Source organism: Ceratotherium simum, chromosome 13 (assembly GCF_057802395.1).
Source record: "Ceratotherium simum simum isolate JZ-2026a chromosome 13, ASM5780239v1, whole genome shotgun sequence".
Taxonomy (NCBI): domain Eukaryota; kingdom Metazoa; phylum Chordata; class Mammalia; order Perissodactyla; family Rhinocerotidae; genus Ceratotherium; species Ceratotherium simum.
This window is the reverse complement of record NC_141912.1, coordinates 9815001-9830895: the sequence shown is the minus strand read 5'-3', so window position 1 is coordinate 9830895 and position 15895 is coordinate 9815001. Positions and strand designations below refer to the sequence as shown.

Sequence of the window (15895 nt, the reverse complement as noted above, 5' to 3'; positions counted from 1 at the left end):
CCCAGAAGTGGAATTGTGGGAACATATGATAGTTCTATTTTTTATTTTTTGAGGAAACTCCATACTGTTTTCCATAGCAGCTATACCAATTTACACTCCCATCAACAGTGCACAAGGGTTCTTTTTTGCCCTCATCTTCAGTAGCAGTTCTTATCTCCTGTCTTTTTGATAATAGCCAATCTAACAGGTGTGAGGTGATATCTCATTGTAGTTTTGACTTGCATTTCCCTGATGATTAGTGATACTGAACACCTTTACGTGTACCTTTTGTCATTTTTATGTCTTCTTTGGAAAAATGTCTATTCGGTCCTATGACCATGTTTTAATCAGTTTTTTGTTGTTGTTGTTGTTTATGTTTACTATTAAGTTATATGAGTTCCTTATATATTTTGGATATTAACCCTTTATCATATATGTTTTCCAAATATTTTATCCCATTCTGTAGGTTGCCTTTTCCTTTTGTTGATTGTTTTTTTTGTTATGCAGAAGCTTTTGAGTTTGATGTAATCTCCCCTTTTTATTTTTGCTTTTGTTACTTGTGCTGTAGGTGTCATATCCAAAAAATCATTGCCAAGAACAATGTCAAGGAATATCTTTCCCATGTTTTCTTCTAGGAGTTTTATGGTTTCAGATCTTACATTTCAGTCTTTAATCCATTTTGAGTTAATTTTTGTGAGTAGTGTAAGATAGAGATCCAGTTTCATTCTTTTACATGTGGATATTCAGTTTTACCAACATCACTTTTTGAAGAAACTATCTTTTCTGCATGAGTATTTTTGCCTCCCTTGTCAAATATTAGTTGACCATATAAGCATGGGTTTATTTCTGGGCTCTTGACTCTGTTGAATTGATCTATGTGTCTGTTTTTATGCCAACACCATACTGTTTTGACTATTATAGGTTTGCAGTATAGTTTGAAATCTGGAAGTATGATGCTTCCAGCTTTGTTCTTGCTCGAGATTCCTTTGGCTAATGGGATCATTTGTGGTTCTATACAAATTTTAGGATTGTTTTTTCTATTTCTGTGAAAAATGCATTAGAATTTTGATAGAGATTGTATTGAATCTATAGATGGCTTTGGGTAGTATGGACATTTTAACAATATTAATTCTGATCCATGAACATGGGATATCTTTCCATTTAATTGTGTCTTCTTCAATTTCTTTCACTAATCTCTCATAGTTTTCAGTGAACAGATCTTTCACTCCTTGGTTAAATTTATTCCTAAATATTTTATTATTTTTGATGCTATTGTGAATGGAATTGTTTTCTTTATTTCTTTTTCAGATCATTTGTTGTTAATGTAGAGAAATGTAAGAATTTTTGTATATTGATTTTGCATGCTGCAACTTAATTGAATTCATTATTACTTTTAGCAGTTTTTGGAAGAGTCTTTAGGGTTTTCTGTATATAGGATCATATCACCTGCAAACAAAGATAATTTTACTTCTTGCTTTCTGATTTAGATGCCTTTTATTTTATTTTTTTGCCTGATTGTTGTGGCTAGGACTTCCCAGTACTATGTTGAATACGAGTGGTGAGAGTGGCACCCTTGTCTTGTTCCTGATCTTAGAGTAAAAGCTTTCAGCTTTTCACCATTAAGTAAGATGTTAGCTGTGGGCTTGTCATATATGGCCTTTATTATGTTGAGGTTTGTTGCTTCTATACCCAATTTTTGAGAGTTTTTATCATGAAATCATGTTCAATTTTGTCAAACACTTTTTCTGCATCTATTAAGATGATCATATGATTATTATAATTCATTCTATTAATGTGATGTATCACATTTATTGATTTGCATATATTGAGTCATCCTTGCATCCCAAGGATGAATCCCACTTGATCATGGTATATGATCCTTTTTTTTTTTTTTTTGTGAGGAAGATCAACCCTGAGCTAACATCCATGCTAATCCTCCTCTTTTTTTTTGCTGAGGAAGACTGGCTCTGAGCTAACATCTATTGCCAATCCTCCTCCTTTTTTTCCCCAAAGCCCCAGTAGATAGTTGTATGTCATAGTTCCACATCCTTCTAGTTGCTGTATGTGGGATGCAGCCTCAGCATGGCCAGAGAAGTGGTGCATCAGTGAGAGCCCGGGATCCGAACCTGGACCGCCAGTAACAGAGTGCGCACACTTAACCGCTAAGCCATGGGGCTGGCCCATGTGTATGATCCTTTTAATGCACTGTTGAATTTGGTTTGCTAGTATTTTGTTGAGAATTTTCACATCTATATTCATCAGGAATATTGGCCTGTAGTTTTCTTGCAGTGTCCTTATCTGGCTTTGAAATCAGGGTAACACTTGTCTTGTAAAATGAGTTTGGGAATGTTACCTCCTCTTCAATTTTTGGGGAGAGTTTGAGAAGGACTGGCATTAATATTTCTTTAAATGTTTTATAGTATTCAACAGTGAAACCACCTGATCCTAGGCTTTTCTTTGTTGAGAGGTTTTTGATTACTGATTCAATCTCAATACTCATTGGTCTGTTCAGGTTTTCTATTTCTTAATGATTCAGTCTTGGTAGGTTGTATGTTTTTAGGAATTTATCTATTTCTCCTAGGTTGTCCAATTTGATTAGCATATAATTGTTCATAGTTGTCTCTTATGATCCCTTGTATTTCTGTGGTATCTATTGTAATGTCTCCTCTTTCATGTATAATTTTATTTATTTGAGTCCTCTCTTCTTTCTCTTTTTTTCTTGGTTAGTCTAGCTAAGGGTTTGTCAATTTTGTTTATCTTTTCAAAGAATCAACTATTAGTTTTCTTAATATGTTCCATTGTTTTCTCTATTTCATTTATTTCTGCTCTAATCTTCATTATTTCCTTCCTTCTGCTAAATTTTGGTTTAGTTTGTTCTTCCTTTTCACTTCCTTGAGGTGTAATGTTAGGTTGTTATTTGAGATCTTTTTCTTGACATATACTTTTATAGCTATAAACTTTCCTCATATAACTACTTTTGCTGGATCCCATAAGTTTTGTTATGTTGTGTTTCCATTTTCATTTGTCTCAAGATTTTTTTTATTTCCCTTTTGAATTCTTCTTTGATCCAAAGGTTGTTCTGCTGTGCACTGTTTAATTTCCATGTTTGTAAAATTTCCAGCTTTACTTCTATTATTGATTTCTAGAGTCAGACCACTGTGGTTAGAAAAGATACTTGATATAATTTCTATTTGTTGAGACTTATTTTTTAACCTAACATATGTTCTATCCTAGAAAATGTTCCATGTGTGCTTGGGAAGAATGTGGATTCTGCTGCTGTTATATGGAATGTTCCAGATATATCTGTCAGGTCCATTTGGTCTATAGTGTTGTTCAAATGCACTGTTTCCTTATCAATTCTCTATCTGGATGATATATTCACTATTGGTAGTGGGCTAGTAAAGTCCTCAACTATTACTGTGTTGATGTTTATTTTTCCTTTTAGTTCTGTTAGTGTTTGCTTTATATTTAGGTGCTCTGATGTTGGATCCGAAAATATTTACATTTTTCATATCTTCTTGATGAATTGACTCTGTTATCATTATATAACAGACTCTCTTGTGACCATTTTTAGCTTAATGTCTATTTTGTCTCATATAAGTATAGCTACTCCTACTTTCTTTTGATTACGATTTACTTGGAATATCTTTTTCCATCCCTACATTCTCAGCTTATGTGTGTCCTTCAAGCTAAAGTGAGTCTTTTGTAGGTAGCATATTGTTGGATCTTATTTTTTTAATCCACCCACCCATTCTACATCTGTTGATTACAGAATTTAATCCATTTACGTTTGAAGTAATTATTAATAGGTAAGGGCTTACTACTGCTATTTTGTTAATTGTTTTCTGACTGTTTTGTAGATCCTTTGTTCTTTCTTTCCTCTCTTGCTGCCTTCCTTTGCAATTTGATGACTTTTTGTGGTGGCATTCTTTGACTCTTTTTTAATAAATTTTTATATATCTACTACAGATTTTTCTTTTGTGGTTACTATAAGGCATACATAAAACATCTTATAGTTCTAACATCCTGTTTTAAGCTGACACCACTTAAGTTTGATAGCATACAGAAACTTTATACTTTTATTTCTCCCCAACTTCACATTTTAGATTATTGATGTTACAATTTACATCATTTTTATATTTTGTATCTATAACAAATCATTGTAGTTATAGCTATTTTAATATGCTTGTTTTTTTACTTTTAAACTAGAGTCTCTAACTTTACAATGTTAGAGAATCTGACTTTGACTATATATTTACTTTTACTAATGAGTTTTACACATTCATGTTTTTATGATGTAATTCACATCTTTTCATTTCAGTTTGTAGAATGACCTTTAGTATTTCTTTTATGGCAGGTCCAGTGGTGATGAAGTCCCTAGTTTTTGGATTTTGGGGAAAGCTTTTATCTCTGCTTCATTTCTAAAGAACAGCTTTACCAGGTATAGTATTCTTGGTTGACTATTTTTTTCTTTAAATATTTTGAATATATCATCCCATTCTTTTTTGGCCTGCAAAGTTTCTGCTGAAAAATCCCCTGATAGTTTTATGGGGCTCCATTGCATGTGACAAGTCACTTTTCTCTTGATGCTTTCAAAATTCTCTTTGTCTTTGACTTTTGACAATTTAATTAAAATATGTCTCAGAGTAGATCTTTTCAGGTTTTACCTATTTGGAATCTTTTTCTTTTTTTTTTTTTTTTTGTGAGAAAGATCAGCCCTGAGCTAACATCCATGCTAATCCTCTTTTCACTGAGCAAGACCAGCTCTGAGCTAACATCTATTGCCAATCCTCCTCCATTTTTTTGTTTTCCCCCAAAGCCCCAGTAGATAGTTGTATGTCATAGTTGCACATCCTTCTAGTTGCTGTATGTGGGATGTGGCCTCAGCATGGCCAGAGAAGCAGTGTGTCGGTGCGCGCCCAGGATCCGAACCCGGGCTGCCAGTAGCGGAGTGCGCGCACTTAACCGCTAAGCCATGGGGCTGGCCCCTATTTGGAATCTTTTGAGTCTCATGAATCTAGATGTCCTTTTCTTTCCCTGTGTTTGGAAAGTTTTCATCTATTATTTCTTTAAATAGACTTTCTGTCCCTTCTCTTTCTCTTCTTCTTTCATGATTTCCATAATGTGTATATTGCTTCTTTGGATGATTTCTCATAAGTCTTGTAAGCTTTTTTCACTCTCTTTCATTCATTTTGGTTTTTTGTTTGTTTGTTTTTGGGTTTTTTCTTTTCTTTTTTCTTTTTTTTGCTCCTCTGACTGGATAATTTCAAATGATATGTCTTTGCATTCATGGATTCTTTTGTCTGCTTGGTCTATTCTGCTGTTGAAGCTCTCTATTAAATTCTTCAGTGCAGTCTTTATATTCTTTAGCTCTAGGATTTCTGGTTTTTATTTTATTTTTTGATGGCTTCTATTTCTTCGTTGTATTTCTCATTTTGTACGTGCATTGTTTTTCTAATTTCATTTAGTTGTCTATCTATGTGTTCTTGTAGTTCCCTGAACTTCTTTTAGAAGAATATTCTGAATTTTTTGTCAGAGATTAGAGATCTCCATATCTTCAATGTTAGTTATTAGAGCTTTATTAGTTTCCTTTGGTGGTGTCATTTTTATCTGATTCTCCATTATCCTTGTATTCTTGCACTGTATCCACACATTTGAGTAAGCAGTCTCCTCCTCCAGGCTTTACAGGTTCATTTCAGTAGGGAAAGATCTTCACCAGTCAACTCAGCATGGGGTACTGGATTGGTCAGATGGTAGCATCCATGGGCATGTGGGCTTGTTATCTGGTTCTTTAGTGGGGCAAGGCCATTGCCCATGCTCTGAGGTTGGGGGGAAGGGTGCCACTCTCTGGGGTCTGTGATGGGTGGGCCTACTTGCTGGGCTCTGCATTCAAGCTAGGCTACTGGATGGGCTCCCTGGTTGGATGTGGCTGCTGGTTGTGTCCACGGTCAGGTGGGGCCACTACCTGGGCTCTGCAATCACCTCTGGTTGAGTGGGGTTGCAGGCTCTAATCCCTTGAAGGGTGGTGCTACTGGTTGGATTCTGTAATTGGGCAGGGCTATGGGCTGTGCTCCCTATTTCTCTTGTTGCATAGAGCCTCAGGCTGTGCTACCCAACTGGATGGTACTGCTGGGTGTATTCTGTGTTCAGGCAGGGCTACAGGACAGGCTTCATGGTTAGACAAGTCCTCAGGCTGTGCTCTGCAATCAAGTGTGGCTGCAGACTGTGCTCTCAAACTAGGCAGGGCCGCAAGCTGGGCTTTGTAATCCAGTAAGCCATTGGCTGTGCTTTGCTGTTGGGTGTCATTGCTAGTTGAGCTCTCTCATTATATGGGGCCTCCAGCTGTACCTCTCCAATTGGGTGGAGTTGGAGACTGTGCCCTATGGTTGGGTGGGGTTGCTGTCTGCAATCCCTGGTTGGGTGGGGCCACAGGCTATGCTCTGTGGTTGGCAGGGGTCACTAGCTGGACTCTCTGCCTGGGAAAAGCCATAGTCTGTATTCAACAATCAAGCAGGGCCATATTCTGGGCTTCACTGCTGAGTGGGGTTGTACATTGGGCTCATTAGCTGGGGTTACTGTAGGTTGGGCTCTGAGGCTTCTTAGGGTCACTGTTCAGGCTCCCTGGTTATGCAGGGCCAGAGGCTATGCTGAACAATTGGGGAAGGCTGCTGGCTTGGCTCCCTGTCTAGGCAGGCTGTAGGATGTTCTCTGTGACTGCTGGGCATCTGTGTCCATGCTTCCCAGTGGGACAGGACTGGAGGCCGTGCTTAGCACTTGGGTGCACTGCAAGTTTGCACCCTTGCCTAGGTGGGCCATAGGATGTGCTCCACAGCCAATATAGACCTTTGGCTGAGGACTTAAATCAGGCAGAACTGCCAACTGAGCTCCCTGGCCAGATGGGACTACCAGCTCAGCTCTACAGATGGGCAGAGCTGCTGGCTGGAATCTCTGCTTGGGTGCTGTGGCATGCAGGAACAAGGTCCACCAAGATCTGAGCAATGGTGGCTGTAAGCCCTGCCACCTTCTCCATCTGTATCTGATCCCTGAAGTACGACCCAAGTGAGCCTCCCAGGAAACACCCTTCAAGGTGGATATCCACCTTGGGTTCTCTTTTTCTCACTGGAGAAATTATAGACTGGAGGAAGGGCCCTCTCTGTTAGGCACTCTGCTGGCCTTGGTGGGGGTCGATGTGGTCAAAGTGGAACTGCTCTTCTTATTCTTCTGATGTGGTCCTTCTTGGTCTCTGTTGTCCAGGGGCATATCTCAGTCTTACTCTCTGGGTTCTAGAATTTTCACAGTGGTGTCTTGCCTATGGATAGTTACTAGTTGTACTTCTTATGAGGGTGATTAAAATCAGGAATGACCTATGTCACTGTCTTGATGATGTCACTCTATTATTTTAAATTCTCTATCTAATACTTCCAACATCTGGGTCATATCTGAGTCTGTTTCTGTTGATCATTTTATCTCTTTGACAGGGTATTTTGTTTTGTTTTTCCTTGTTTCTTTATTTGTCACCTAACATTCTTTGAAAGCTGGTCATTTTGGATAAGACAGTAGAGACTGAGGTAAATATTATTCATGCCCAGAAATGGCATGACTTTTATTTTGCTAGTCTTTCCATATTGGGGTGGTGGGAGCAGGGGATGGGGGCTGGGTGTTGGGCAGGTCAGTCTAGTCAGAATTGAGCTGGGTTTGGTTTTTGTTGTTATGGTTATCATGGGTGATAACCCTCCTCTAGTTTTAACTTAAAACTCCTCTAGTTTTAACTTATGCTTAGAATGGTGGCTGGTTTTTGGAGAAATTTCCTCAATGTCTGCTCAAGCCTCAAGTTTAAGTCTTCCCCTTGTGACTGTACTTGAGGGAGCATCTCTCTCCACATTCTTCCTCCTCTCCCACCCATACATTGATGTTACTTGCTACTCAATGCTTGGTCACCTGATGGTAAGGTCGGTGAATATTCTCCTCAGGCAGGAGCTGTGTCTCTAGGTCTCAAGGGCGGAGCCATCTCAGCAATCCTGCTCCTCTTTCTTGAGCAGGAGACTTCTAATAGTTTCGGCCAGAATATTTTCTTGCCCCTACCCCAAGGCCAGAGGGTATTTTTATGTTCTCTTCTCCCAGCTGCTGTGGGTCTTAACCTTGGCTGGGGGGCAACAGGGTTTGCTGCCCTTTGCCAGAGATTTAAGGCTTTTCTCCTGAGAGGAGATAAAAGTGGAGTATCCAGGTGGGGCTTTGTGCTTTTTCACAGTGGCTTCTGTTCCATCACAAGAGAGGCTTTTTCTTGACCAGTGTTTCTCAACAGCAGCTCTATTGACATTTGGGATTTAAGAATTCTTTGTTGTAGTGTGCTAGTACTGCAGTACTGCAGGATGTTTAGCAACATTCCTGGCCTCTAACCACTGGATACTAGTAGCATCCCCCCAGGTATGGCAATCAAAAATGTCTTCAGACGTTGCCAAATATCCTCTTGGAGGAATAATTGCTCCCCATTTAGAGCCACTGCTCTGAATTCTCGCCTTGCTTCCAGTCTTTCTTCTGAGAACCCAGGAGGTCCACAGAGAAGAGTTTGTGAGTGGTTGTGAATTCCCCTTGTGTTTGAAGATCCCACAGGTTCTATGTTCTCACATAAGGCCACATTCAGACTTTAGAAATTTGTTAACAACTTTTAGCTAAATTCTTCTTACTGGCTCATAAGGGGTCTCATGTCTGCTCCAGTAAGCAAGTGCTTATATCCTGTCACTCCCTGGAGGACCCTATCTTTCCCTAGCTTTTAGGTTAGTTGGTTATGCTGTGACTTCAGTTCAGGGTTAATAAAAAGGTTAGGGTTAATAAAACCTGTGAATTTGCATATATGCAGGATATTTTTTGTGTTATGTTTGGGAACAACATATTTTCCAGCATTTTTATACCTTAAGTGGAAGCTGGAAGTTTGACGTACATAATTTAAAAATTTTGTCAACTATTATGCAGAGGAATTGGAGACTTTTAGAGGGTAAGCAACTTCCCCATGTGTAAAAGATATGAACCAATGCTTTTCTAGCTGTAAACACAAGTTCATTCCACACTGTTATTTTGACTCTTTATGAAGAGTGATAATATATTAGGTTTAACTAGTGACTTTCCAAGTAGGTTTTATATTTCTCTTTTTATTTATTCTTTAATATATATTTAGATTTTAGTGCAGAAAACTACAAGGCAGGATGAAGGAGGAGTATGGTAGAGCAGTTTGTTATCATGGGTATTAGGCCTACTCTCATCTCTCTCCCAGAAGTCTCAAATCCAGATGCCTGTAGGGGCCAGACAAGAAATATAAATAAGTGGGGGGTGCTGGGTCTATGTTCACTCTCATTTTCCTTGACACTTGTGGCTCTACTTTTGGTCATGGCAGGGATACAGGGAAATATTTATAAGAAAAACAGCAGTGCAAGCAGAATGATATGTGGGTACTCTCTCTCTCTGCCTGAGGATTGGCAGAATTTATTTGCCTTGCACAGATTTTTTTTTTAAATTGAGATATATATTGTGACAGTTCCTGGGCACTGTCTGTTGTCTTAAAGCCACACGTTTCAGTTCCCCGTCTGCCCCTGAGATCATTTCATTCAACATTAAATACTTGTCAAGCACCTGCTACTTGTCAGGCTATAAGGTTGCAGCAATGAATTAAATAAGCCCTTCCCTTATGGAGCTTACATTTTGGTTTGTGGTCTGCAGTAGGGAGACTGGGAAGTGTAGACCTGGAGAGCACTAGCTAAAGAATGTCCTGCCACCACTCACCACGGATGTTGACCATATATTGCCAAATATTTTTAATTTTCCAAGAGAAGCCAGAAGTCAGATTTTTACTGCAATTTTCTTATTTTTAAATATTGGCTCAACATGTGTTTAAATCACTGTGGAGGCCAAACAAAACATGTTTGCAGACAGAATCTGGCTTGCGACCTCTGTCTAACACCATCTTTGCCCTTGCTGGTCTGCTTGAGAAGAAAAATGCAATGGAATGACAGCTGTAGCCATGTTAATTCCCTTCTCTGGAAGCAGTGAACCAGTTGTCAGAGATTTGGCAATTCCAGGATTTAATTTGCAATACAAGGTCAACAATTTCAGTGAAAGCCATTTTAAAATCAGCCACATAACAAATAAACCAAAAAAAAAGTGACTATATAAATTAGCGGGTGATTATTAACCTGGGATCAATAGAATGTGGTCAAATGGTTACTTGCAAGCAGGTTATATTGCAATTAGCAACCTGCTTGCAAGTTTGAGACTGGCTTTTAAAAAATGATTCCTATTGTAGGCCACTTGAATTTCAACAACCATATTACACTGTGGTCAATTTGTAGCCATCGTGAGAGTTTTGTAATGGTGCCCATTAGTTCATTAAGCACAGTGTCCCTGAAAGGCCAAAAACAAAATTTTTGGTAAATTTATAGCATTTATAACAGTAATTTTCCATTTCTTTTGAAAAGGAAGTCACTTTGGACTTTCTTGACAATGTAGGACACACAGATTATTTAGCAAATACATCAGTTCTCTGATTGGCTCCATATTCTGCCAGTTACTCACTCAAGTGATAGGCTTTCCAGGCGGTGTGGTGGCTGTTCATTAATCACTAACTTATTGAAATTTTTATTTGCTGACAGACTCTACTCATTGTTGTATGAACGTGTCATTCTCATTTTCATTGCCATTCTGTGCTCATGGTTTTCTTCCAACTATCTTTTCCTATTTGACTCCTAATCCTGTCCGTTCCTCAAAGTTCACTCTGCTTCCTGTGCATCCTTCTCACTGATTCAGCATCTCTGGCCTCTGGGAATTGCCTTATACCTATTTTCTCCATCCACTCTACTCGCAGCTCTTGGTAGTTGAAGGGTTGTTTATGACCTTTGAGCAATTCTTTCCACTTTCGAGGGCTTCGAATTAAACTCCCAGGAATTGCACTGGGGACACACATCCATGTCTCAATATTTAGATCAGAGCCAACACCTTGCCCACATCTTTTTATCCCCTACAGCCACGTCACATGTTCACTGGTATTTCTCTGGCTGAAGGTGGGTCCGTTGTTGTTCATTGCCTCTGTTCTGCAGGTTGTCTCCCAGCTGAAAGGGATCTAACTACAAACCCCAAATGCCAGCTCATAGAAACGTGGAGACTGAGATTCTTTATTGCAAATAATGCTCGATCTAAGCTCCCAGAGATTGCCAAGCAGGGAGGGACTCTAGGCTACACCCTTTGCTCATGAGACAGAGGAGTATACAGCTTTACTTCTCCTCTAGTGAGAGCTGCTTTTTAAATGATGCACCGCTTGGTTCTATCAAACTACTTTCTAAATTCAACCACATAATTTATGTGATATAATGAAAGGATTTTGATCTTATTTCTTAATTGTACTGAGTATCTTATTGTACTAATTGTTGCATTCTGAATATTTGTGCAGAAAGATGTTTAAAATGCAGCCTTCTGTCAAGGGAGAGAAGTGGTACGCCTTATTTGAAAGTTTCCTGGGCATTTTATTGATGTTAATAGAGGCAATCTGTGCTTTTTGGCTTGTACATTTTAAATTATATGTCTTCAAATAAATTTATGATGACAACATGAGCAATTTATGTTTATAAATTACAAACATTTTAAAGACAAATATTAACGATTAGATTAGCACCAAATTCAAGGAAACAAAAGAAAACAGATTTTCACTTCATATATGTTCCCAGAAATATATGCTTTTGACTTACTCTTCAGTCACTGTGCTGTGGAAAAACAAGTCAACCTCCAATTTCTGTTATTGGCTAAAATTTTCTCATTTTGACGTTGATTTTTGTTTTAAATAATGTTACATATATTTCCCTTATTTTAGGAAGTAATCGATATAATCTTTGAATTTTTTATGTTACTCTTACATAAAAAGGTAAGAATTTTTAAATTAACACTAGAAGTTCTAAAATAGTTCATTTTTCAACATTGATAGCCAGATAAGAGCTCATATGCACTTTGTGAAGTGACTTTAAAACTATGATTGAGAGCTCTGAATAAAAAAAATGTGTCACATGTATTATTCATACACGATGTACTTTGTTTTACTGCCAAATACTGATAACCATGGTGAAAGGGCAAATTCCAAGTTCAAAAGGCTCCTTTGGAGAATGTTTATAATAATCTAATAAATGCTGGGACTATCGCTCATTTTAAAAAGTTCCCATTTATTATAATCATCCGGTTCCACACTGTAATCTAGTGTAGTATTTTTATCAGTTGAAATAATATCAAATGGAATAGCTTGCAGATTGAACTTGATAATTTATTGCATGACTCTAAGGAGTTTTGAGTGCTAAAAACACATTTCTTTTTCCTAAAATTTATGTATTTCATATCTTTGCTGGATAATGTTCTCAGGATTTAATCTGTTTGGTCTCTAAATACACATACTTATCATTGACTCTATCAGATATTATCTATTTATGACAGTTGCAAAACTGGATCCCAATTTTTCAAAAGGTAAGTATAGCACAACTACCTAAAGTATGTGACAGCGAGTTTCATCACAACTTCAATGCAGTCTGTGCTGGTTACCTTTTTGACATAAAAACAGGAAGTTTAGTCTATCTAGATGAAGTCTGAACTTTTCTTAGAGATTATCTTTGTAAAACATATTGTGAATACTCACAACTCGCAGTTTATTAGGAGTCTGGTTATACAAACAAGAACAACAGCACTAGAAACAAGACACCAAATCAAATCCTGTTGACTTTATACTGAGATATTTCGGGACTGTTAAGAAGCATCATACCTCCAGCTCTCCAACCCCAAATTGATTCCTTAATATATTTTAAGGTTGGACCAGTGTATTGTAGTTTTCAAATATTATTTTTCTTTTTTGGAGGAACTTGATTTAAATCTGTGCACTGCCAAGGGCAAGGAGCCAAGAACATGGATAGAGAGGTAAGATTGATATAACAGTAGCCCCCTCTTTGATTTTCTCCTTTAAACTCAGCCTTTTACGTTTTATTTTTCATAATATTATCCATGGGTGGAAAGTATAGAAGTGAGTAGAAATTTAGTCTCCTCTGTAGCACTCACGAGTAAAGAGGATGATTAATGAGCGTAGCAGACAATGTAATAGCAGAAGAGAGTCTGTAGAAGTTAAACAAAAGTGCCTTCAGAGTTTCTGAGGATTCCCATAATCCATAGTAGGACCTCATGGTGCCTGTCCACTGTTTCTATTTTTGATTAGATTTATAAACACAGCACCACATATTTTCATGTGGTTTATCGCCCAGGGGCAGAATTAGATTGACTGCACTGAAACTGTGAGGCTTGTGAGTTTTGGGCAAGGGCTAGAGTGAAATAAGGAGTGTAATTGTTTTTGTGGAGTGACCGTGGGACCTCCTCTGTTCTGAATTACACATGGCTCAACCCTTTGACCTAACCAGACTCAGCAATGGCTGGCAGAACTCCGAAAGCTGTGCTGAAAGGGTCCATCACTGAAAGCTGGAACGTTATCTGTCAGGCAACATGTGGGCCAACGACCGTATTAAACTACAGTAATTACTAGTGAGACCATGTTTGTGCCCACCTCAACTTCACTTAACCTACCATCATAGCAGTTGTTATTTCCACAGGAGGTGCCAAAGCAAGAAATTTTTGGAATCCAAATATACCACTGACCCTTTGATTAACAACATATATATATATATTATATATATATATATTTTAATTTACTAAATTTTGGATCACCTTCTAGGATATTTTGTCAAATTATTCAAACTTTATGATGATGATTTTTTTTTAAATACATAAGGTTTGGGAAAATGCTATAAGCCATAATTAAAGTTCTTTCATTGTAATGAGTTTAATTTAAATCCTTTAAAAATAGATAATAGCCCACTAATATAATTTCTCAAAGGAATCAAAGCTAAGGGGGATGCAGAGAACTTCTAGAAAAGGTTGGAGAGAATCCTACGTACTGACATTTTTGCATTTGTGGAGAACTTATTTTGTGATTCACATAATGATGAGTTAGATAAATGTGTCTATATCTATGCATGATTTTGAAGTCATCCACTTGAATTTTTATCTTCAATTCAGTCACTAAATTTTCAAAGACAATATAAGCAGAGAACTTTGATTTCCTTTCAAACACTTGACATTATTTCCAAAAGTAGTCCTGTTTCTGAAACATGTCTAAAAATTGTTTATCTACTTTTTTGCATGGCCGATTTTACAAATTGACGGTCTCTATGGGTATTTTATGCTTACAACAACTTGGAAATAATTTAGCATTTAAATTTTTTCTTATCTGAGGCAACTCAGGCTGAATGTTAATTCAATTCTTAGTTAAATGACATTTAAAATTTTCTTTAAAAAGACACAACTTTACATTTATAAAACTTTTAGTTTTTTACTCTAGGGACTCTAAAACATGAACATAGGGAGGTCCCTATCAGATCATTTACAAGACAAAAAAACACTAACATGTCCTATAAGCCCCTCAACAAAACGGCATTCAGCCCTACCCAGTCTTACTCTCATTAACAGTGAAGAGTTTGCTCTCTGCATAATCTAACATGGAACGCTTAGAGCAGACAGGTGCAAATTGCAAGCTGTTTCACTTTGGCTGTTATCCCTTAAATCGACAGAGTAATAGACTGGGAGAACAAAAAAGGTTGCAGCTCAAGCTGCATAAATGAAAGTCTTAACAGGGACACACCAGCTGGCTAGGAGAATTCACTGTAGTGAATACTAAATACTACCTTGATGCCACTTGCCCAGGAAAAAGGCTTCAATAACACCCCCTACCTTTTATTATTGAGATGACGTTCCTTCAAAACCGTATTTTGCTTGATTGTAAAGGAGACACTATGGCCCGAAGTGGATGAGAACAGAAGCCAACGTACCTGTTACTGTTTCCCATCATTACACTCCTCCGAGCGATTCAGGCATGATTAGGTTCCTGGAGGTGGACCAGACTAACAGTATTTCTATCCACGTCTCTTTTTGGCTGATCCAAGCAAAGCCCCAGAGCAGAGAAACAACAAAAACAATCACCACTACCCCCTCCTCCCCAACGCGATAAATCTGCTGAGCTAGGCTGCAGAAAAAAACGGTTGTTCGTGTTAGGAACACCTACGTTAATTTCAAGGAGGAGACATGCCCCGCCAGTTATGTGTAGGAATCTAGGGTCTGCGTTTCTGAAAAGGGACCCTAACTCTGTCATTCCCAAGTTGCTTCTTTTTGTGACTTCCCGGTGTGCCCTGGAACTGCTGTCCGAAGGAAGTAACCTTAACTTTAGCTCTGAGGCCGCTGAGTAGGTCTGACTGTGCGATCTTCCGGTGCACGTGAGGGGAGGCAGACAACTCCCAGCCGGCCTTGTTTACAGCCCGACAGAAGAAAACAGCTAGACACAAATGAGGGCTGACGGTTTCACGAAGCACAATGGGTTGATCCCAGATTCAATCTGACTGCCCTGAACTGAGCGATGATCTGTGCAGTATGCAGAATTCACTATCTGGCTGGTCTGTGCCCACCAGGCTTCGAGCCGCGCAGCCCGCGCCCCTGGGCCACGGCTTTGAGAGGAACCAGAGCCGGGCACTGCACCGCGGGACCGATTCCTTCTGACAACAATCACATTCTTTTAAAAACTTCTTAGGTTTTGGTTGTCACTGGTTATAAATGAGTTTGTTGTTGTTCGCGTTCGCTACTCTATCGTAGATTTCCTTTCAAGTTGAGGGTGCTGGCGTCAAAAGATATTTGTTGCTTTTTAATGAAAAGGAAAATATCATCAAAAACTGTCAATTCTTACAAATTTCATGCAGTTTTGTTTTTTTCTCTGTTCAGATCAGAAAGTATTACTTCTTTTTTCCCACACTATGTAATATAGTCATATTTAGTAGGATAACCTTACCAAAATAAAAAAAGACCTGAT

At 38.3% G+C, this 15895-nt stretch overlaps 1 protein-coding gene across 1 annotated transcript in view; it reads left to right on the top strand.

The window, feature by feature from the left end:
• LOC101387906 (uncharacterized) overlaps positions 1-15895 on the top strand; it is a 122183-nt gene that overhangs the window by 12725 nt on the left and 93563 nt on the right. The window contains 2 exon segments of the mRNA XM_087437895.1: positions 9694-9707; positions 12854-12912. Of these exon segments, the coding sequence (XP_087294021.1) occupies positions 9694-9707; positions 12854-12912 (73 nt within the window).